Source organism: Sporothrix schenckii (genome assembly GCF_000961545.1).
Source record: "Sporothrix schenckii 1099-18 chromosome Unknown Cont41, whole genome shotgun sequence".
In the NCBI taxonomy this organism is placed as follows: Eukaryota; Fungi; Ascomycota; class Sordariomycetes; order Ophiostomatales; family Ophiostomataceae; genus Sporothrix; species Sporothrix schenckii.
Window position 1 is genome coordinate 1,764,043 of NW_015971142.1, and position 23,832 is coordinate 1,787,874.

At 57.7% G+C, this 23,832-nt stretch overlaps 5 protein-coding genes across 5 annotated transcripts; 2 read left to right on the top strand and 3 right to left on the bottom strand.

Moving 5' to 3' along the window:
• Nucleotides 1-389: 389 nt before the first annotated feature.
• On the bottom strand, nt 390-2,110 carry SPSK_07356 (uncharacterized protein; the record flags this gene model as incomplete). Its single annotated transcript, XM_016734020.1, has 4 exons — nt 390-830; nt 921-1,766; nt 1,840-1,917; nt 1,988-2,110. The coding sequence occupies 4 exons, from the start codon at nt 2,108-2,110 to the stop codon at nt 390-392; spliced, it is 1,488 nt and encodes a 495-aa protein (XP_016590901.1).
• Nucleotides 2,111-3,114: 1,004 nt separating this feature from the next.
• SPSK_07383 (Major Facilitator Superfamily protein) lies at nt 3,115-4,788 on the bottom strand (the record flags this gene model as incomplete). Its single annotated transcript, XM_016734047.1, has 1 exon — nt 3,115-4,788. One exon carries the CDS (start codon nt 4,786-4,788, stop codon nt 3,115-3,117), a length of 1,674 nt encoding a protein of 557 aa, XP_016590902.1.
• Nucleotides 4,789-9,026: 4,238 nt separating this feature from the next.
• On the top strand, nt 9,027-10,467 carry SPSK_07499 (bar domain containing protein; the record flags this gene model as incomplete). The annotated part of the gene is made up of 2 exons (XM_016734161.1): nt 9,027-9,440; nt 9,496-10,467. The coding sequence occupies 2 exons, from the start codon at nt 9,027-9,029 to the stop codon at nt 10,465-10,467; spliced, it is 1,386 nt and encodes a 461-aa protein (XP_016590903.1).
• An 876-nt stretch (nt 10,468-11,343) lies between these two features.
• On the top strand, nt 11,344-13,956 carry SPSK_07047 (ubiquitin fusion degradation protein (Ufd1); the record flags this gene model as incomplete). The annotated part of the gene is made up of 1 exon (XM_016733717.1): nt 11,344-13,956. One exon carries the CDS (start codon nt 11,344-11,346, stop codon nt 13,954-13,956), a length of 2,613 nt encoding a protein of 870 aa, XP_016590904.1.
• Nucleotides 13,957-15,182: 1,226 nt separating this feature from the next.
• On the bottom strand, nt 15,183-22,086 carry SPSK_06849 (polyketide synthase; the record flags this gene model as incomplete). Its single annotated transcript, XM_016733523.1, has 2 exons — nt 15,183-21,379; nt 21,453-22,086. The coding sequence occupies 2 exons, from the start codon at nt 22,084-22,086 to the stop codon at nt 15,183-15,185; spliced, it is 6,831 nt and encodes a 2,276-aa protein (XP_016590905.1).
• Nucleotides 22,087-23,832: the final 1,746 nt, after the last annotated feature.

A 23,832-nucleotide genomic window follows, 5' to 3' on the forward strand; every position in this document is an offset into this window, starting at 1 on the left:
TGTGGACAGTTCTGAAACTCTAGGCACTGAGAACTACATTAGAAACGCGAAAATGGCAACGAAACTCGGCGTGGTTGTAATAACAGATGGCAGTTTTATCAATTCCAATACCCATCCCCTTAATAAGCTGAAACCCGAAAACTCCTTTTTCACAAGTTATATACTGGTAATTAAAAAGCAATAAAAACACAAGAAAAGAGGAATGGTACACATGGACGTATGCACGACATAAGAATGTGAGAAAAAAAGTATAAGAAAAGGTAAGAAAAGGACCAAAAGAATGGATAATATAAACATTGAGAAACAGAAAGGAGCGTCAAGGAATAGAAGTGTTGTGTTGTCACCAAAGGTCGCCATGAATAGGACTGTCGACTCGCAGCGGCCTGCTTTTATGAGTGGTGCGCCTGGCCGTTGCCATTCATAAGGGCGGTGCCGGCCTCCTCATCGTCATGACCATGGCCCTCTTGCTTGAGCAGTGTTCGGCGCGCAGACTGTTCCTCGTCCTCCTCGTCTTCGCTCATGAGCTCGCCCAGCTCAAACTCCTCGGCGTCACGGACTTGGCGGTTCTCGGCGCGGGCGGTGCCGTTGAGGCGGACAGACGCAGCCTCGGCGGCGTCGGCAGACTGGCGCTGCTTGTTCTTCGCAGCCAGCAGCTCGGCGTTGGCGGTGCGGTCGTACAGTGAGATGAGCATGTTGACAAAGAGGAACATGAGGAAGGCAAGGCTGTACAGGATGAGAATGTAGGCGACATGGTCGATGCCGGAGCCAGCGACCAGCAGCATCTGTTCCTCAGTGGCACCCATGAAGAGGAATCCAGCAGCGTAGAGGAGCTGAGAGTTGTTAGCAAGCGAATTATGGACTTTTTTTTTTAAAAAAAAGAACAAAAAGAAATAAATAGTTCAAGCATGCACAAGACTTACAAAAACAGGAATGAATTGGAAGCTGCTGGACTCAGTGCTGTCGTTGGAGATGCCGTTCTTGTCGCGGACAACAAACGCGACCTCGATGATGCGCGTCAGACCGGCAGCCATGAGCGTGTAGCCAAACATTTTGTGCGTAGCGGCGCTGATCATCAGCTCCTGCGGGTGGGCCGACATGGCCCAGCCGGTGATGAGGATCACGAAGCCGGGGATGAAGTTGCGCTGCGGACGGCCGTCGCGGCCACGGCTCAGCCACACACCGGCCAGCCCGGCGCTCCACCAGATAATGCCCATGGTGGTGTGCTGCCAGTCATTTTTGACCCAAGCCGTGCCCCAGCGGTGCTCCGTGAAGGTGTTGACGCAGCCCCAGGCGGCAATGACGCAGCTGTCAAAGAACTCGGGCGAGCGACCTGAGCGTTTGAGCCAGACCTGGCCGACCAGCAGCAGAATGGTCAGCAGAATGCCGTAGGCGATGAAGGCGCCACCCATGATAAAGTGAGCCGCGCACTGGCCGACATGGTCGCCCTGGCAGAAGCCGAGGGCGGTGATGCCGCCAAAGACCATCTGGACCCAGGCCAGGACGGGAAAGGCCTTGCCCAAGGTGCCGTGGGCGATGCGGAAGATGGGGCGGATGCGGCCTTGGAAGCCACGTTCGAGATGGAGACGGAGGTAGACGCCGAGTGTGACTTGCGCGATCAGCATAAAGAAGAGGGGAGTTGCGAACTTGGCGTGGACGTTGTTGCCGTTGAACTGGCGGCCCTTGTGCATGTGGCCAAGGACGTAGCCGAGGATGGCGAGGGCGGTCGAGGTCACCTGGACGGGAACGTGCCAGCGAGACTTGATAATCTGGGACGCGAGTGGGACGTCAGCATAGCACAAACAGCATGGCATGTCGTCAAAGGAGTGAAGGGGAACATACACCGAGAACCATGCCAAAGGGGAAGAGGATGCCCCACGTAAAGGTCATGAGAAGGATGTGCACCCATAATGTGGCGTCCTGCGAACGTGTTAGCAGCTGTTTCTACAAGACCGTCGGCGCGGGAGGGAAGACGCCGGGAGACACGCACAATCGGCTCTACTGATATTGTCGCGCCTTCGGGAATCTTATCTTCGCCGTGCTCGTGGGCAGCTGCCGGCAGAGCCAGAGCGAGCGCCGCGAGGGCCAGCGGGGCGAAGGATCGCAGTGACATGACGGGCGTCGAGGGGACGGGGGGAAATGAAGGAAGGAGGGCTGAATTCCGGTCGTTATTCGAACGGCCAGATCTCCAAAGTCGAAGATGAGATCACTTTAATCGATGCCGTCGGATGACTCGGGGGGAGGGGGGATCGATGGTATGGCAATCGGGGCCAGCGTCTGCGAAAGCAAAACGACGTTAATCGAAGATGTCTACACGTCGGCCAGCGTGCTGGAAACGTGGTTTGTGTTTTCGGGTTGTCCCAGGGGTGTTGCGGTCGATGCAATCGAGAAGCAAAAAAAGAAAAAGGCAAAAGAGGGCCAAAGAAGGGACGACAGCAGGCATTTGGCTACCTAGAAAGGAGAGATGACACGCCTGAAGTTGCCAGAACACTGGCCATTATGCCTAAAAGTGGGTATTGCTGGAGCATAGGGAATGCGCTGATAATACGACGCACGACTTTAGCGGCGGTGCAGGTCATTTGCTGTTCTTTTGGGGCCTGTTTTAGGGTACTTTTGCTGTAATTTTCCGCCCCGTTCGTCGCGCCAATTACGCAGAGCCGCGACTGCCATTTTAAACATGCTTTACACGTGCTTGGGCTGGTACCACAGGCCAATCAGACAAGGCGGTTTGCAACGCCAAATCCCCAAGAGTAGCCCACAATGAAGCACAGGAGTGACTTATCTCGACTTTACTCTAGAACAACAGAATAATCTCCGACAGCACCGAGACACAGCCATGATTCCAGATGTTGTGCAAAGCCCGATATGATATGGAGTCATCTTACAGACAAAAGCCATTCGCAGGCCTTTTCTCATTGAGAGTCAGGGACCTACGACATCACGCGGGCATATTTGAGTAGAGTTGTTTTATTGACAGGAATATAACAAGGTATTTACGCGTACATATATGTTGTACATTTCCAAGGTGCCCCTTAACACATTTGGATTTCGCCAAACATTCGAAATCGCGACCACTCCATCGTCTCCGTACCCGATGCGCCGACTGTCTCGACTTGGTTATGCCCGCCACGCCCACCCGCGGCGTAGCGCATCCGCCCACCGCACGCCGAACACGCAGGCTGCCGACCCGACGAGAAGAGCGCCATCCCAGACGACCACGCCTGCATAGCTGCTGCTGCTGGCGGGGCTTCCACCGGCCTTGCTTGTGCCCAGCAACACACCGCCCACGGGACTGCCCACCATCGTACCGCAGCCGCGCACAAAGTAAATGAAGCCGTTGACGGCGGCGTAGCTGCGGATGCCAAAGACGTCGGCAATGGTGGCGGGGAAGAGCGCATAGTACCCGCCGGCGGCCACCGAGTACAGAACGATAAAGGCGAGCCACAGCTGGGCGGAGGAGGAGGACGACACGGAGGCAAGCAGCTCGGGTGTGGCCCCAACCGCCGACGCCTCCTTGACGCTCATCCCCCACAGAGCGCCGACGGTGACGGCCGCAACAGCCAAGCTGACGGCCAACACGTTGAGCCGCCCAAAGCGGTCACCGGCGTAGCCCGTGGCCACGCGCGCGACGGCGTTGACAATGTTGGAGACGGCCAGCAGCGTGGCGCCGGTGCCCGCCGACAGACCAAGGGCGACACTGTAGCTGGGAATAAAGGTGAGCGGCAGCTGGGCGCCTGCGGACTGGCAGAAGGCGGCGGCGACGGAGAGCAAAAAGGCAGGCGTGGCGAACATGGCCGTCGAGATGTGGGTGCGGCGCCGCGCCACCCGGATGGGCTCCGTCGCGGGGCGCTGTTCGCTGTCGGCGTCTGGGCCGTTTCCACTGCCACTGCCACTGCCACCACTGCCACTGCCACCACTGCCACCACCGGCAGTCATGACTGGGAACCGCGAGGGCGGCACGACCCAGGCGACGGGCGTGCCCACGACCACGGACAGTGCAGCCAGAAAACGCAGCGTCCAGCGACCACCCACGGCCGACAGCAGAGCACGCACGACGGGCGACAGCACGAGACTGCCGACACCGCCGCCCGACAGGATCAGACCGATGGCCGTGGCGCGATGGCGGTTAAAGTACTCGGGCGCGGGGCCGAGCAGCGGGAAGTAGAGCATGGAACTGCCGAGGCCGTAGAGCAGGCCCTGTGTGAGCAGCAGGTGCCAGACCTGGGTGGCAAAGCTGGCCAGCAGGAACCCCAGGCCCATGAGGATGACGCCACCGAGGGTAATGCTGCGCGGCGACGCGGTGAGGGCGCGAAGCACTTTGCTTTGGATGCGGCCGCGACCGTGGCTGCGCTGGTGGCCAGGCGGCGACAAGGCGGCGTACTCCACGCGCGACAACCACGGGTTGACAAAGATGCTGCCGGCCCAGGTCAGACCCGCACCGAGCGTGCCAACAAAGGCCAGCAACGCCGTCGAGCGCTGCTGGGGCGCTGCGGCAGTCGACGACGCTAAAGGCGTGACTTTCAGCACGTTCTGGTTAGCTGACAAGTAGTACTCCTGGAAGACACCGTAGCACTGATTGTAGCCGATGGACAGGGCAATTGCTAGGAAGGCCGCAACTAAGACGGAGGCCTGCTGGCCGCGGGACACCGGTGGGAGCGCTGGTGTCGCGTGGTAGTCCTCTTCTTCAGCAACATGGTTGCCCGTATCGTTGTCGATGGCCGCCAGTGTGGCACCCGCACGTGTGCGGCGAGCGCCCAGGTTTGCCATTGGTAGGGCGTCGGTGCTGGCCATGGCGACGGAACGTGTGTGCCGCAGCTGACAATGTGCTTCGATCTGTAAAGTTGGCGCAACGTGACGCTATGAATTGCTGCCGTAACAGATGGACTGGTAAGATATAAGACAAAAGTATCGTCGAAATTGACCTCGTCGTGGCCTTTGACTATTAGCCATTCCTGCCTGCCGGGTCTAGTCGGGTCAGGGACTTTTGTCATGATTTTTAAACTCGGTCTTTTAGTGAGGGCACGTAAGGATCGTCACAGACAGCGTCGGACGTAAGACGGGTGTCTTCGGGGAGGGCATTGCGGGGATTGCGATTCCGGAGACGCTTCCTGAACGTAGTCTGGGGTAGTGTATGTCGTGCCTCCATTACCATTACACTCCACGTGATATAGTTTTGTTCCACGGATTTCATCTCGGCCATGTTCTGTCCTCACAATGGTGTTGTCTGTCAAAGCCAATTATGCACATTTAAAGGTGCAAATGACGGAAACATGCCGAGACTAGCCTACATCGAGTAAGTAGTAGAATAGTCTGTAATATGAACGTTATCCATGTTCGTTGAATCTCCACTGCCATACAGGTTGCGCACAGATCGTTGGATGTATCACGCGACATGGCCGGCCTCAAGATATATCAAGTGCCCGCCGTTAGCGACGTTCACGGACGGCACCCGGATACAATTGCTGGTCAATTATCTGACCCGGGTTTGTCACAGGCGACATGGCTCCTTTCCTTGTTGTCGAAGCGCTCGGTTGCTTTCACGAACACTTGACGTCTCAAGACTCCGGCAGCAATCGCCACCGTCAACATGGGCAATTCTTGGCGCCAAGAGGAGGCCCTTTCTTGGGAGTGAAGCAGCGTAGCGCGCGCTGGTTCAACGTGAAATACAACATATTCTGGGAACAAATTGGGCCAGACCCGTCCGCACTGAGGGATAAGGCAAGTGCTCCGCCACCCCGCGCATCCTTGATCGCCATTGATTGCCGTGGGCATGCTTGGCAGGGAAACCGGAGGGCAGCCGCCCGGGAGTTACGGAACGGTGAAACTGGCCGCACCACTGGTTGACTCGAGAAGGCGACGCAAGCACTCAGGGGACAAGGAACTTGCCGTCAAGATGCCAAATACCCAAGCAGCCAAGCTCCTCGGGTCCTAAGGTAAAGGGATGCAGTGATTGGCATTGGGCGCATTGGGGCTGAAACAGGGTTGGGGTCGGGCGGGTCGATGGATAAAAGAGGAAACAGAAGACGGGGGTGAGATGGGCCAGATAAGATGTGAGAAGATACGGAGGACAAAATACTTGTCAGTTTATTAGACACTAGATGCGGATTGCAGGTAAGATACAACATACATGTACAGCCGATCAGGGCGAGCATTTGGGGCTACATCGATCTGGTCTGAACAAAGGGCCATGGGCAAATTGCAACGTTTGGTCTGGGACGGCTGTCCTTTGCTGATGCGTTTTGATGGGACAGGATTCGTATTCGTACATGTAACAGTCACTATCCGAGGGAAGGGTAAGATATTGTCAGATGTCCAGATACGGTCTCCTGACAAAAACGGTGGAGAGGACGGCGAGGCGCTCAGAGAAAAGGGTCGGCGCGATTTAGTGTCAGGTGCGATTCAGCGACACACAAGACGTAGCAGAGCTCGCTGCGCGATGGCGTTGCTTGGCCGAGAGGTGAGCATATGCAGCTGTCGGTGTAGTCAGGGGCATGCATTGTTGGCTCTGGATGCAGTGCAGGTTCCGAAATCTGTTGGCTGTTGTTGGCCGACTGGTCTGTGGATAATTGGCGCTCTGAGGCGCTGTAGACGCTGGCAGGCGCTGGAGACTTGCGTGGCTGTGAGGCCGCGCCAGCAACGACTAAGCCGTCGTCAGCACAAAGGCAGCGGTAGCAAACAGGGTGTGTTGCCCATACCGATGGCTATCGATTGGCTGTTAAATTGGATGTGGGCTGGATACGACTGCGAATTTGGGGCATCATGGCTTCGGCGGTGAAATGAATCGAAAATGATTGCCCCAAAGTAATTTGAAGTATTCGTACATGCTGTCGTATGCTTCCTTCTGCGTAGTGAGATTGCCATCGCCAGTCCTTCCTGCCTGTCTTTTCGTCAAGAATTATTTGCTCTTTCCACCCTCCCTGCGTTCCTGAATTGCATACTTCGTAGGGAAAGAAGTTGGGAGGCCCCTTCCACTCATGGTTTCCAGACGACTCTTCGTGTCCTTTCGTTGTTTGGCCATGCCACTTCCCCTGATTTTAGTTTGCCTAGTCGTGTTAGCGCTGTTCGCCCCTTCCCTCGGTGTCGACTCCCCCTTTTTAGTGGGCGCTTTTGTGGCCGTTTGCTCTTTCTTTTTTTGGAACAGGTACGTAGTGTGCCAGGCCTGGACCCTGGGCAGGCCACACTTGCCGGTGGATGTTCACCAAGGACGGCCGTTCCAGAAGGCACGATCCACAGCTCTAGCACGTTTTGCGGTGGAACTATCGTAGCTTCCGCTTTTGAGGGAGGGGAGCACACAAAAACTTGAACGCAAGTAAGAAACTGTGGTAATGGCAGGAGCGAACAAGCAGGTCGTAGTCTCTAGAGACGATTCCTGCGTTCCGTTCGTATGTGCGTCAATGGGACACTGCCAGCGATCAATTTTGCCTCCCTTTGCCTTTTTGCCTTTTTGCTTTATTGCCTCCTTCAGATCACTTTCCGACGCCACCACTGCCGTGTTCCATATCACACACAAACACCAATACGCAACTGTCCCAATGCAAATGCACTTGTTCCTCAGAGCATTTCCCAGGCCATTCCTTTGCCTGGCCGGTGTTACCCCGGCGCATGGTCGGTTTCCTGGGTAAGCATCGATCGCCGCAACTGGGCCAGAAGACAGGCTCGACAGGGTCGCATTGTGAGCAGACAACGCGGCGCGCGCCAGAAGCGTCCATTGGCGATCTGGCCAACGCCAAATTGCACTTTGTCGGAGCCTGCCTCCAACTTCCGTCCCCATGGAAACCCCTCGACGCATACTGCCGTCATTTCACCCACGACCAGCAAGTGCGATTGAATGCAACTTTGTCGTGCATTTGGTTTGTGACTACTTTCAGCCACCATGCAAGCACTATCCTCCCGCCGCACGCTATTCAGTACTTGCAAAACTTGAACCGCGAAATGGACGAGAAGAAAAATGGGCATGTGGGGTGCGACCCCTGCAGGGGCGATGCCACTGTGTTGGGGCCCGGCCAACGGCTGAATTGGCAATATGCAGATGAGGAGCAAAGAGAACGAGAAAAGGAAAAACAAAGAAAAGTGTTGTGGAAGCCGTTCGAGATACGTACGACATACACTCGACGCCTCTACGACCACACCATGCCTAGGACATTACCCACACCCAGTCCACTTAACACTCCAAAACGGAGCAGAGCTTGAAACAGGCCGACGACGGGGAGAAAGAGACGACAGGCCAGGAAGAAAGGCCAGGACATGACACAACAATTGAATGCAGACGAATAGCCAACCGCCAGGAACGCTCTAATCGTTAGACTCACCGTTCGACATAATTACCAGACAATCGTCTTTCATACGTCTGTTCTGGGTTTCTTTGTCTTGTCTGGTTTTATTTCGGCCGCCTCTCCCTGTTGTCTATGCCCTCTCTCCTCATCCCTCTCCTGTCTCCCCGTACCGTACCCCCTCTCCCAGTGTCCTGTTATTAATTGTCCAGTTTTCCTGTTTTGGCTTTCCCTGTTTCTGTTCTGTCGATAACATTGTTACTTGCTGTCCCAACGGTTTTTCTTGCAGATCTGACAATAATAACCCTGGCCTTCGCCCTCCCCAGCGCCCGCTCCAACTCTTCTTGTTTATCCTGGACCCCCTGGTTACCCGCCATCCTTTGTTTAGTCCATTCCCTATCTTGTCTCGATTGTCCTCATCCTATTCCTCCCAAGCTTACGACATACAACGTTGGACTTTCTTTCTTTCATTGTCCTGATCCTTCATTCTCGTCATCCCATTCTTCCAACGCTCTTTGAACGCATGTGCGCTGTTTATGTTCTCGACGCATTCGGCTCTCGACATTAGACGTTTGTATCTTGTCGTGTGCGTGCGTCAACGAGCTTGTACCGTATAATAAGCGACACCTGACGTTGACTCGCCTCACACCACACCTCCTTGCAGTCTCGACTCTGCAACACCAAACCTGCTCAAGACGAACATTCTCAGTACATTTGCACCTACAACAACAGTGTCCCAACCTCTATTTTGGCTACAAAATGAACTTCACCAAGAAGCTCGACCGTGCCGTGCAATGGGCCGGCGAAAAGATGGGCGGCGAGGCCAAGACGGCCATGTCGGACGACTTCAAGATGCTGGAGACGGAAATGAACCTCCGCTACGACGGCATGGACCGCCTACAAAAGTCCATGACCGCCTACGTCAAGTGGGTGGGCCGCCGCGGCGAGACGTTTGACGACAAGGAAAAGGGCCTGCCGATCAGCTACCTGGGCCGTACGATGACGAACCACGGCGAAGACTTTGAACACAACTCGGAGTTTGGCAACTGCCTGACCAGCCTCGGTCGGGCCAACGAGCGCCTGGCTTCGGCCCAAGAGCGCTATGTGGCCGACGCCACGGCGACGTGGCTGGAGTCACTGGAGCGGAGCCTTGCGATGATGAAGGAGTACCAGGTAAGCCACGTCCGCAAAGCAGAGGTCCCTTTGCCCTTCACTAACCCTGCGTTAGGCCGCCCGCAAGAAGCTCGAGAACCGCCGCCTGGCATATGATGCCAGCATTGGCCGCATGCAAAAGGCCAAACGGGACGATTTCCGTGTCGAAGAGGAGCTGCGCACGAACCGCGCCAAGTACGAAGAGAGCAGCGAAGATGTCATGCGCCGCATGCAAGACATCAAGGACGCCGAGGTCGACAGCATTCGCGATCTGACAGGGTTCCTGGACTGCGAACTTGACTACCACGAGCGCTGCGTGGAGGAGCTGCGTCGCGTCAAGCGTTCGTGGCCCGGAACGGCGACCGCTGCCGCTGCTGCCAACGGATCGCTGCCAAGCAACTTTGGTGGCCGTAGCCGGTCGAACACGGCACGGTCGTACAACAACGAGCGAAACCCACCCTACGGCAGCCGCGCTGGCGCTGGTGCTGCTGGCGACTCGTCGTACATGGACGAAGAGCCGGAGCCGCTGCCTGTCCGCATGCCTAACCGCGCCAACACAAACACCCTTCGCTCCGCCAACGACTCGCCGCCCCAAAAGCCTGCCCGGCCAGCAGTCGCCCGGGCCAACTCGTTCCAGCCCGGTAGCAACGGCCCCGCCGCCGCCAACGGACCGCCCACGACGTTCTCGACATACAACAACAACCTCATGAGTGCTACCGCTAGCCCTGCGGCAATCACCTCGCTCCGCACCGGGCTGCGCCCCGTCGGACGGATCCAGACGACCAACGGGCACCCATCCAACGGCAACGTTTTCGCCGACGATAACGACGACACCAGTGTCGGCAGCGGCAGCGGCAGCGGCAGCCCAGAGTGGGGTGAGCGCAGCGCGTCGCCGGCGACCAGCTTTGGCAGTCTGAGCCGGAGCACGAGCAATGTGGCCATGTCCTCTGGCGGAGCGGTCCGCAAGGCGCCGCCTCCGCCGCCGCCCAACCGCAACAAGAAGCCCCCACCGCCGGTCCCAGCGCCACGACGGGAGACTAACTACTAGGCGTTCTGTGCGCCTCTGTTCTTTGGTTGTTTTGTTGCATTTCTTTTGTTCGGTTTGTTCTTGGGTATTCCTCTGCCAAGGCCACTTGGGATTTAGATTGTCTTCTGTCACCATGCTGGATGCAAGGTCGACTTGTGTTCTACTTACGACTCGTTGCAGCCGTGACGGCTTTGCCCCTATTCTTTCTTCTGCTGTGTATTACGGACTTTCTTTTTGTTTTCCTTACGGCGTTTCTACCTTGGGGGCATATATGGCATTGGATCCGCGGCCGTCGTCGCTCTGGTTAGCTCTTATTAGTATATGTGTCTGGATATACATAGCATCATTATCGTTACTCAATTTTGGGAGAATGTTTCTGTTTTGTCCTTTACAAAGAATGTTATTGTCGTGACAGCCAAAAGTTGCGTTTCAGCTGCATGCATCACCAAGTCGCCACGGGTCACGTGCGCTTTAGCCAGAACTGGCCGCGCAACCGCCTGGCGATTGCCCACTAAAACCCGCTAGCCATGCTGTGGTAGAAGCATCGGGAATGTGCCTGGAACACATGCGCCGCCTGCTGACTGATTTCGCAATTGGGCGGCAAATCCGACACATCGAGCTCTGCGCAGGTTTCCAAGCTTGGAGATCCGCCTCTTCCAACCGCAAGGGCGCACTCTCACTTTATGTTGTCTTCATTATTTGTTCTGTACACCTCGACTGTCCTTGTAACCACGCATTTCTTATTTATTTTGTCCCCCCGCTATTTTGGCCGCGACTCGCTCGATATTTTCATGTTCATTTTCCTTTTTCATTTCCTTTAGGAGATAAGATCAACGCCATTGCCTGAGGACAGGCAACAGACAGTCGCAGCACGGTTTCTGAGGTTTGTTTGACGGAATGGAAGACGACGACGACGACCAGCAGCTGCAGCTTGAGGTGGAGCAGCAAAGCCCACAGCTCAAGATTCGCTACGAAGAGGTGTTCACACTCTCGTCCCCTGGCCAGACCAGCTCGTCACCATCACCGCCACCGACAGATGCGTTTTCAAGGGTTACAGACAGCTCGACTGTGGGGCGCCCACGCACGCGCCCTCAAGGCGACAAGATCCTGCTGCCACCGTCGGCGCTCGAGGGACTGTTGAGCGCAGCCGCCCGTGCACGACAGCAGGCCAACAACGCGGCCAGCAGCAGCAACGGCAGCCGTTACGGCGGGCGCTCCGCGTTTGGCTCGCTCGATGACTTTCACAGCTTCGGCTACAGTCGTGGAGGAGGCGCCAGCGGCGGTGACGGCTATGACCTGCCGCAGCCATTGACGTTCCGGCTGGTGAGCGCAAGCACAGGCAAGTCCGTCTACGCAGGGATCCGCGAGTTCTCGGCGCGCGAGGGCGAGGTTGTGTTGAGCGACTACCTGACGCGCGCCCTGGGCCTCGGCCTCGACGAGAGCAAAAGCAGCGACGCCACGGACACCACGGACCGGCTGGTGGTGACCTTTTACCCACTCCCCAAGGGCACGTTTGTGCACCTGCGGCCGCTGGCGGCGGGGTACAACCCGGCCGACTGGCGCCCGCTCCTCGAACGGCAGCTGCGCGAGGGCTACACGACGCTGACGCGCGGGGCAGAGTTTACGGTACGCAACGGCCACGGCACTGCGGGCGAGTTCCGGTTCCGGGTGGACGGCTTCAAGCCAGCGGGCGACGGCATCTGTGTTGTGGACACAGATTTGGAGGTGGACATTGAGGCACTGGATGAGGAGCAGGCGCGCGAGACGCTGCGACAGATCCAGGGCGACGCCGTGCCGTTGGGCGGGGGCAACGGTGCACCACAAGGATCGGACGAGAGTGGCAGCGCTACAAGCCCGGGCGGCGCAATCGACATCTGGAAGCCAGTCTCGGGCCAGGTGCGCGCCGGCGAGTATGTAGACTATGAGCTGCCATCATGGGACCGGTCACGGCCTTTGGCGATTGTTCTCTCTGGTTTCGACGAGGAGGAGGAGGACAAGGGCTACGCTGTCGACCTGCTTGTCAGCCCGTATTCGTCACGGCACCGCGCACGCCCAAGAGAAACGGAGCACGTGTGGGCGAATTTCGGCGTCGCTGACAGTTCGACGGACAATGCGAAGACGATTGTGCTGCAGGCAGCCCACGACGAGCTCGAAGCGGCTGAGGCGCTGTGGATCTCTGTGCACGGCTGGAAGGATCCAGACAACACGACACCATCTGCCAAGGCACACAGTTTCACCCTCCGCGCGAAGATTGTGCTTGAAGACGACGGCGGCTCTGTCCTTGGCGGCGCGACAGAAAAGGCAGAAAAAGCCACGGACTCCGCTTCCCACGCCCCGGACGAAGAGCAGTGCAAAAACTGTGGGCAATGGGTGCCCAGCCGGTCCATGGTGCTGCACGAGAACTTTTGCCTGCGCAACAACGTCGTCTGCCCAACATGCAAGCAAGTCTTTGCCAAGCGCTCCGAGGCATGGGCGAACCACTGGCACTGCGCGCTCGATCCCAGCGGTGGCGACGACGGCGGCCACGGCACCACGGCCGCCAGCAAAACAAAGCACGACCTGATTTTCCACCCCGGGTTCCTTGGTGCCGACCGCCTGTACCACTGCCCTGCGGACACGTGTGCCGGTGTCGTGCCGCCCTTCACGTCGCTGCCGGACCTCGCACGGCACCGCACGACCAGCTGCCCGTCGAAGCTGATCCTGTGCCAGTTCTGCCAGCTCGAGGTGCCGCAGGAGGGCGACCCGACGGACCCCTCTGTCGACGCAGCCACGCAGCTCACGGGCCAGACGCCGCACGAGCGTGCCGACGGCGCCCGCACCACGGACTGCTACCTGTGCGGCGCGATTGTGCGCATGCGGGACATGGGCGCGCACCTGCAGCACCACGACCTCGACCGGCAACGGCGCGTGCCGCCGGATGTGTGCCGCGACGCGCTGTGCGGACGCACACGGTTCGGCGTGGGCCCCAAGGGCCATATCAAGGCGCCACCTGCTGCTGCTGCTGCTGCTGCTGCTGCTGCTGCTACGAGCGGCGCGCACCAGCTGGGCCTCTGCAGCACCTGCTTCGCGCCGCTGTATGTCAGCACGCACGATCCGGAGGGCAAGGCGCTGCGGCGGCGCGTGGAGCGGCGGTACCTGGCACAGCTGCTGACGGGCTGTGGGAAAGCCTGGTGTGCCAACCGGGACTGGTGCAAGACGGCGCGGGCCAACCACGGTCTGGGGCCCTTTGCCGGCCCCGACGGCACGCCGGCCGTGGGCACGGGCGCGCTTCTTCCGCTGGTCAAGCCGCTGGTGTCCGAGGCCGTGTCGGAGCCAAACAAGCCAGTGCACTTTTGCGTCGACGAGGAGACGCAGAAGCGGCGCGCAGTGGCCGAACTGCTCGCGGGCCAGGGCGGCGGGGTGTACGATCTGGCGTGGTGCGTGGCGGCGTGCGAGGCGGAGGGTGCGGATGCGACATTGGCGTGGGAGTGGCTGAACAACTGGGCGCCGCAGAAGCGGGCAGGCGAGTGAGCGGCGGTGGGAGAGGTGGTGCATATGGGCGGCCTGGCGTTGCATTAAACATGGAGCATGCAGCATTGATGCATTATTACGTTGTTTCTAGCAGATGGTGCTGCTGTTGCTGTTGTTGTAGCTGTAGAGTTGGTTGTCGGAGCTGACAGTACGGAGGCAGATCTAAGCCCTGCTGCATGTACTCTTCGCCGGTAGTGGCCGTGTCCATGTCGATGGTCGTCTCTCTGGTCACTGCTGAGGGCGGTCCTGCAGCTGTAGTGTCCTAGCCCACTGTAACGTACAGCGTGAGAGGACAAGGGTGATGACGAGCGCATCTCTCGCGTTGCCAACTCGACTTCCACGGCCAACGAATCTTGTGGCATCGCCGCCAGCGGTTATAGTACACGGCTATGTCAACGACACATAACAGCTAGGAGAAAAGCACGCCACCATTGGCCATGTCTGGCGGCCGTTGAGCGGCTACAAGCCAAACTTACATCCTGTCTTCAAATGCGCTGTCCTGCTTATCGACCTTTTTTGTGTCAGGTCGTCCTCAGCCCACGACAACCCTTAAAAATCAGGCAGCAGAGCTGGCGGGATGGCAAAGGAATGGTAAGATGATGGCCGGTGCTCACTACGCACAGCATAATAATAATACCGATCAGGAAGATCAGAAATGACTGTCAATAAAGCGTACCCAGAGGGTACTCAACTTACACTCATGAGCCAATCACAGAACACCGTTTGCTATGAGACCCACTATTTATCCCCTTCTCGTTACCTCTTTTCTTCACAATGTATGTCCTTGATCGTCACAGATTTTGCTCCTGTAGACACTCGACAGACCGGCCCTCAGTAAACAAGGCCACTGAGATGAACTTGAGGAACACACAGGTCTCAAAGAATCAATTGAATTGTAAACTAATGCGAAGTAAACTGGATCTAACCAAAGGACTAAATGCAAGTTGAAGCAAACGACGCGCACGAACAGCGAATCAAATAGTGAAAATGACACGAAACAAGGAAGCAAAAAAAAAAGGCAATGAAAAAGGATGAAATGAGGAAACAATTCTCAAGAAGGGATTCTATAAAATGTGTAGACCGAAGAAGCGAAAGTGAACGAAGTGAAGGGAAATCAAAAACAACGAGCGTCATCACTCAAAATGTCGAACAAAAAGATAAAAATGTTCCAAGCAAAATAACATAAACAATCCCCCCTTCACACCGCTCGCGCACACCTCAAAAACTCACGAAAACGACACCAGCTTGCTCTTGGCGCAGACCGCCTTGGATAGCGTCTGGATCGAGCCCGACGACAGCAGCTCCAGCACCTGCATGTTGGCCTCAAACTCCCGCGTGATAAAGTTGCGGATCTCAATCGCCACCAGCGAGTCCAGCGGATAGTGCGACAGCGACCGCGTCACGTCCATGTCCTCGGCCTCCAGCATCAGCACCGCCGCGATCTTGTCCACGAGACCCGCGCACACCGCCTCCTCCGCCTCGGCCTGCGACTGCGCCGCCTTGAGCAGTGCGTTGAACGACACCACGGCGGCGCCGCTGCCACCATTGGCGGCTGCCTCGGCCGCCGCCAACTCTTCCATGGCCAGGCGCAGATGCTTGAACTTGGCGTCCTCCGTCCAGAACGGCTGCATGGACGGCGTGATTCGCATGCCTGTGATGGTGTGGCCGTCGCACGTCTCGTCCAGGCGCCCGCTGATGGCGGCGCCCAGCAGCGCCAGCACCTCGGCCTCGCAGATGCTGTCGCTGCCTAGGTTGCGCGCCACCTCGGCCAGCTTCTCCGCGTTGTTGGCCAAGTAGCCCGAGTCCGACACCATGGTCAGGTCGAGCGAGGATGCGGGCAGCCCCGCGGCGCGACGGTGCTGCACGAGCGCGTTCAGGAAGCAGTTGGCCGCCGCGTACGCTGCCTGGCCGCGGTTGCCGACGGCGCCTGCCGCCGAGGAGATGGCGACGAAAAAGTCCAGCGGCGTGTGTTCCAGGGCACGGTGGAAGTTCCAGCCACCGCGCACCTTGCCCTCGACGACTTGGTCGTAGTCTTCAAAGGACATCTTCTCAAACAGAATGTCGCGCAGCACCATGGTGCCATGGACGATGCCACGCACGGGCGGCAGACCGGCCAAGCCACTGGACAGAAGCTCGTCCACCGATTGACGGTCCACCACGTTGCACTGCCGGACAACCACCTGTGTGCCCGACTGGTCGGCGAGCTCGTCAATGAGCGTCTTGACCTCGCCCGTCGCCGAACCTGTGCGTGACACGAGGACAATGTGCTTGGCACCCTTGCCGGCCATCCACCGAGCCATGCTGCGGCCGAGGCCACCCGTGCCGCCAACCAGGACGTACGTGGCATCCGGGCGCAGGAGGTCGGCCAGCTGGTTCTGTGCTGCTGTGGCCCGCACAATGTCGTCGGCGTGGGGCACAACAACAAGCTTGCCTGCTGCACGGTTGTTGTTGCTGGGGTGCACAGCCTTGAGCGCGCTCTCGACATCGGACACCGAGAAGGCGGTGATGGGAGCAGCGGGTCGGATTTTGCCGTACGTCAGCAGGCTTCCGACGTCTGCGATAAGACGCCGCACGATCTTGGGCCGCTCCGCAGCCAGAGCGAAAATGTCGACCGAAATGTAGCTGGCGTTGCTACCGTCTGTCTGGCCCATCTCCAGGAGGCGCCGCGACGACGAAGCACCGTGACCGGATGTATCACGCGGTGCAATGTCCAGGAACCGGCCAAACTTGTTCAGCGTGGCCCACGATTCCTTGGCGGCGTTGGAGCTGGTGAGAGCGTTGAGCACAACGTCGACGCCCTGGCCGTTGGTGGCGTGGCGCACGGCGCGGCCAAAAGACGTGTCTCGGCTGTAGAAGATATGGTCTTCGGGGATGTTGTACTCCGCGACCAAAAGAGCCTTCTTCTCGGCGCTGCTGACTGTAGCAAAGACCTCGGCACCAACCATTTGTGCCAGGCAGATGCCGGCCTGACCGATGGCACCCGATGCGGCATGCACGAGAATGGACTCGCCATCGGCCAAGCGGCCAAGCTCGACGAGACTGTGGTATGCCGTGACAAAGGCCAACGGCAGGGAAGCGCCGGCCTCAAACGACACCGAAGCCGGCAGCTTAAACGCAAGAGCCGCCGTCGTTCGAGCCACGGTGGAGAAGGAGCCGCTCGTAGGTGTCAGAGCGGCAACGCGGTCGCCAACACGAACATTGGTCACTGATGAGCCGATGGCCTTGACTGTGCCGCTGGCTTCGTAGCCCATCGCGTCTGTCTGGCCCTTGGAAGCGACAGCAATGTCATGTGCATTGACACCGATGGCCTTGACCTCGATCTCAATCTCGTCGGCCGCCAGAGCGGCGCCAGCCGTCGCGTCATCGACAAAGTGCACTGTGTCCAGAGCGCCCGAATGGCCGAGAGACAGCTTGAGCGAGCGGCCCTCGGCGCCAAAGGCTGTCGGCTCGATGATGTCGGGGTGGGTCTGGCGGTGGACATATTCATTCATAGCCTCATCGTTGATGATGCGGGGCGTGAAGAAGGAGCCACGGCGCTCCGAGAACTCCAGCTCGCTCGTGTTGGACGCGTTGGCACCAAAAGCAGCCTCGAAAACACGAACAATGGCATTGGAAGCATCGCCCTCGGAGAGCGCATTGGACGCATCCAGGTCGAGCGTCGCAAATTTCATCGCCGTCTCGGACCGGATGGCCCGGCTCAAACCCAGCACCATGTTGGCGTCCGGATTGGACGATCCGCTGTAGGCGCCACGCACCACCCACAGACAGCCTTCGGCGGTAGTGAGCAGTGTCTTGAGAGAGGCGAACTCGGTCTCTGTCAAGGTAGACAGAAGAGGACGCTGGAGCTCGGAAAGGACGACACAGATCTTGTTTGCGACATTCACATTGTGAAGCGAGCCCAGTTCTGGCATGCGGCCGGTGGCCTGTTCGAGTGCAGTCGCCAGGCCCATGGCAATCAGCGTCTGTGAGTTGCTCTCCTCGTGGACAATAACGACCTCGGCATCGGGGAACCCTGCGCCGTCACCACCGTGGCCGTTGGAGAGAGAATCCAGAATCGGCTCCCAATCCAGCTTGTAGCACAGCTCACGAGGGCCATGGGCGCCGCTGTCGAGGCCACTGGAGCCATCAATCATGGGCGCAATGGTCAAGTTCTCGAGTGTGATGAGCGGTTCAGTCGAGTCCCGATCCGCTGTGGCGTGCAGAGTCACTCTGGCCGACTTTTCTGACGCAACAGCCAGAGCTAAATCCTGCGTAGTGCAGTAGGCGCTGAGGAGGTTCCCTGTTCCATGGGACAGCTCAATGGCGCGCGCCGACACAGTCAGGCGCTCCAGGGACGATGGCAGATAAACATTGCGTACATCAGTACGGCCTGCACCAAGGATCGGCCAATACAGCTCGATGAGTGACTCTAGGAAGGACGGGTGCAGAGATGGGCTGGCCACAAAGTGGTTGGGCATCTCGGCGGCGATGTCCAGCACCGCCAGATCAGCGGAAGCAGCAGTCTCTGTAGCCCGGCAGTTCTCGATGCCTTGGAAGGTGGGGCCGAAAGCCACGCCCAAATCGCTGAGGGCATCGTACATCTTGGAGCTGTCAATGGCGGTGCTGCCGTCTCCAACAAGGAGCTTGGCAAAGCGAACAGCGGCCGCGGCCGTCTGGGCCTGGCGCACGCCATCCACGTCGTTGACCTTCTCCTCGACGGTCTTGGTGCCGATCAGACCAATGCAGTGCTCGGTCCAGCCCTTGGCGTGCGTGTATGAGCTGATACGGAACTCGTTCCACGCAGCCTCGGATGCAGACGTAGGGAGGAGAGAACCGCCATCCTGGTGCGGGCGGAGGCTAATGGTCATCTCAATGTCCTCGTCAGGGATGATCAACGGCTTCACCACAGACACATCCCGCAGCTCGTATGAGTCCACGACGCGCGATTGGCTGATGGCACGCTGTGCACTGGCCTCAAGCGCCATGACAAGGAACGCCGACAGAGGGAAGACATTAAGGGACTGGATGCGGTGGTGACGCAGCCAAGGCAGGTCATCGAGGCGGACAATGTTGCGCCATGTGGGCTCCAGGTCGCTCGAGTAGATGGCCTCCACGCCCAAAATATCACTGCGGGCACCGGCGCGGTGCTTGTGCTTGAACGTCGTGCGGGACTCTTGCCAGTACTTGTTGGAGTAGTTCCATGGGTACCGGGGAAGGTCAATGAGCAGTGCAGGTGGCTTTGCGGCCGTGCGAGACTTGGGGAAGTTGACGGCCTCGAAATCGAGGGCCAGACCACGCGTAAACAGGGTGCCAGCGAGGTCCATGGCCGTCTCCACGGCGTCCTTCTTGCGGAGGAGCGCCGATGCATAGGGGATCTTGGCCGCTGGTCCGCCGACGTGCTTGAGAATCTGCTTGATAGGACCCTGCATGCCCGAGTGGGGGCCGAGCTCAACAAGCATATTGACGCCGGTGCGGTGCTCTCCGACAGGCTCGAGCATGCTCTGCAAAGCCTCGTCGAATCGAACGGCGCAGGTCAGGTTGTCTACCCAGTACGATGCTTGGAGTTCCGATGCAGAAATGAGCTTGCCCTGTAGTGACGAGTGGAAGCGGACAGTGGTCTCGACGGGAGCCTTGAGCTTCAGCAGGCTGGCCCGGTATTCTTTCGCAACGAGGTTCATGTGGTGCGAGTGGTAGGCCGTGTCGATGACCAACCGGCGGTTGAACATGCCACGCTCTTCACAGATCTTCTCGAGCTCCGCCAGTGCCGGCTCGTCACCGGAAATCGTCAAGCTGGACGGGCTGTTGTAGCAAGCAATGCGGACTTCCTTTTCCTTGAGGTTGTCGATGATGGGCTGGAACTCCTCCTTGCTGCCACCGACGGCCATCATGCGGCCCTTGAGGTCCGGGAAGCTCTCCTTGAGGATGGGAATGAGGCGGCCCCGGTGGTATGCGACAGCCATGGCCGTCTCAAAGGTGATAATTCCTGCAGCATAAGCAGCGCCAATCTCGCCGCTCGAGTGACCGGCAACAGCCTCGGGACGGATGCCCCAGCTGGATAGGAGGTCTGTCAGGGCAAGCTGCACGGCTGTACACGACGGCTGGCTGATGTGTGCCTCGTTGACGCGAGTGGTGGTAGCATCGCGGCCGAGCTCCTCGACGAGGGACCATTCAGCGCCAAGTGCGGCGAGGCAACGGTCGGCGTGATCAATGGCACTGGTGAAGACGGGGTACTGCTCGTACAACTCGCGGCCCATGCCCCACCACTGCGCACCCTGGCCGGTGAAGATGAAGCCGATTCTGAGGGGTTCGGTTTCCTTGCCGGGAGTGTACTTCTCGCCGTTGAGGGTCTCCACGAGCTCAAAGGAGTTGCTGGCTGAGATGGCGGCGCGGTACTGCAGATGCGAGCGGCGCTGGCCGAATGTGTAGGCAAAGTTGGCCATCAGATCGGCTTGGAAAATCTCGGGACGCTGCTCGAGGTAAATGACGGCATTCTTCATCACCGCCGAGAGAGTTGCCTTGTCGTTGGCGGTGAAGACAAACAGCTTGCGCAAATTGGTGGCCGCGACGGACAGGTCCTGTTCAAAGCTCGGCTTGGCCTTGAAGGGCGCCGCTGCGAGGACAACGTGACCGTTGGTGCCGCCGAAGCCAAAGTTATTGACACTAATGTACTTCTTGCCGCGTGGCCAGGGACGCTGGTTGATGGGCACCTTCATGTTCCACTCCTTCCAGGGGATCTTGGGATTCGGCACCTTGAAGTCATGGTTGGGAAGAATGAAGCCCCGCTCCAACATGAGGGCGGCCTTGATGATGCCGGCAATACCAGAGGCGGCTTCGAGATGGCCAATGTTGGACTTGACCGAACCGATGTAGAGCGGATCGCGTGTGGTGCGGTCCAGACCAAGCACATTGTGCAAGGCTGTTGCTTCAATAGGGTCGCCGACCTTGGTGCCGGTGCCGTGGGCCTCGACAAAGCCACATTCCTTGGGATCGAGGCCAGCGTTGCGGTAAACCTGCCGCATGAGGGCCTCCTGGGCCTCTCCACTGGGCATGGTGATACCCGGTGTTTTGCCGTCCTGGTTGAGGCCAGTGCCCACAATCACTGCCCGGACGGGGTCGTTGTCGCGCAGAGCCTGGTCCAGAGGCTTGAGAACGATCAGACCACAACCTTCGCCGCGACCGAAACCGGTACCGCGCTCATCGAAAGCGATAGAGCGTCCCGTGTCAGATAGGAGCCGGCACGTGGAAAAGGAGATCCAGAACTCAGGCAGCATGTTCAAGTGGCAGCCACCCACAATGGCCATGCTCGACTCGCCAAGGCGGAGGCTCTGGCACGCCAGGTGCGTGGCCACCATACTCGACGAGCATGCCGTGTCAGACGTAAAGCTGGGGCCTCTCAGATCAAAAAAGTGAGACAGCCGGTTCGACTGCATGGCATATGCACAACCTAATCATTGTTAGCACGGCCATTCTGCTACAGAAGAAATTATCACTGGCCATATTGCTTCAAATGGATTTACCTGTAGCCTGGTGCATGGGGATCGTATCGCTGTCGCGGAACAGATGGGACTCGTATTCAGGGAACGAGCCGCCGACGAAAACACCGACGTCCTTGCCAACAATATTTTGCTTGGGAATGCCGGCACTTTCAAGTGCTTCGAACGTGCACTCCAGCAGGAGGCGCTGCTGCGGGTCCATGGAGATGGCCTCCTTTTCCGTGAGGCCGAAGAAGGGCGCGTCAAACGACTCCAGGTCGCAGGTCAGAAAGTTGCCACCAACGGCGCTAAAGCTGCCTCCCTTTCCGGCGTTGGGGTGGTAGAACGTGTCGGCATTGAACCGCTTTTCAGGAACCTTGGAGAATCCAGAGCGAGACCGTGAGAGGAGCTCCCAGAACTCGGCCGGGGTGGCCACATCGCCGGGCATGCGGCAGGCGATGCCAATGATGGCAATGGGTGTCTGAGTGTTCTCAATCTTCGGAGCGCCATTGTTCATGCTGTCGGTGTTGAGGCCAAGGCCACTGCCGTTGACAAAGCCGCTTGTGGTGCCCCCCGGGCGGCCGTTGACGTAGCGGCCATCACGAGGAAAGTAGCCGGTATCACTGTCGCCGGAAGGACTCGCGGTCGAAGGATCGGGCGTGATGGCAATGGGCGCCATGGCCGGTGATATCAGCCGCAAACGGCAACAAGTTTGGCGTATTATGGAAAGAAAGCTGAGGTGGAAATGAAACGAAACGAAAGTAAATAAAAGGACAGGACACAAACCCGGGCAGTGTCAAGGCAGATGCCAAGTATATAAGATTTGCTTCGGGCGAACAGATTGACAAGCAACCTCGAATAGTGTCCTAGGTCCGGATGCAGCAATAAAGGAGAGACTGAAGATGGGGAAACTCAAGACGAGGGGGGACAGGTCGAGATGTTTTAAATGAACAACTGAGCTGATGTTGAGTGCCGTTCATCCAGCCCGAAGGTCTATTTTTGGACTGTGATTCCGTGCTTTCTCCAGAACCAAAATGAAATATCGGCCCCGGTGTGCGGCTTAAGTTGCCTGCTGATATGGTCCGTCGTGAAGCGTGTGGCGATCAGAGTACGTACAAGCCGAGGTAGACAGAGTGAGTGGGTGAAGGTCGGACAGGGGGCGTAAGGAGCAAGACAATTGAGGTTCAGCGGATCTCATGCCGTACCTCAAAGCACTTACAGCAAATTGTCTCTTCTAAGTGCCAGTTGCGGGATAGTTTGAATCTGTGAGTGATGTTTCCTTTGCCTCGGGCCGGGTATCTCTCAGGTGGTGAAGTGGCCAGGAAACACGCGTCTAGGTCTCAGACAATGGGCTGAGGAGAAAATTGCAGTCGAGTGTGCAGGTTCAACTTCCATATCATACCCTGTTTGTCTGTTCATGCGCCTGCTGGCATAGATTGTGTGTTTGGCCTAGATCGCCTTCCTACCTTGTAGCCGTGTATTGTCTCTTGTAGTAGCTCAATGTTTTGCCGCCTGGTTCACATCGAGCACATCACCTTTGATGGCATATATGAGAACCAATATATCGGCCCTCGCATCCTATGCAGATGTAAATTTGGAGTGCATATTGGTGCTTCCATAGATAGACATGGTAAGTTCCACCACTTCATATCATTCATAAAGTGTGTCCTTCTTTACCAAACGATGGAGAAGAACACAAGCTAGCAGCAAAACTTAGGTGAAGGATATCAAATTTCGCAACTCGGAATAGGTAAAAGCTCATCTTGAGACACGTCATGGGTTGAAGCTGATAAGACAGTGACGGTACAAAATGTTGGGTAGCGGGTGGCCTAGAACGCCTCGATATCGCATCAGCTCAATGCCCAATGGTGATAACGGGTGAATGGAAATATTGATCTTGTAGATGAAGTGATGGGATGAAGCGCAATGACTGGCTATCACGTTACGGCCGGTCGGATAGCGGTGGGACGGAAGAGAGATGTCGTGGCACAATGCTCACAGGAGGATACCAGTCTAAGAGGGGCCGGTATCGTTAGTACGCACATTGGGGCAAAAAAGAACAGATGCTGAAACTCAATTGTGGACGGGAAAGGAAAGTGATCCGCTCCCAGGCAGCATTGGATTTGTGAACGGAAGATGTCCGTTTCCTGTATGTGCAAGGTTCTAGACAAGGCGGGTCGAAAGCATGTGGATTCTGTAGGATAGGCAAAATAACTCGGGGGGCTCAAATGCGAAGGAGTAAAAGGGCGTAAGCTTGGGTTAAGGTTCGGAAAATCCGAGCCTGTTTAATCTAATCGCCGTGATGATGTACACATGGGAGTTGGAAAAAGGAGAAAGGGAGCGGGGAAGAGCCAAACTGGGACACGATGTCGACACTGGGAACGTTCATGGGCTAATGTCGCGGGGTTATCGGAAAGAGCACGCA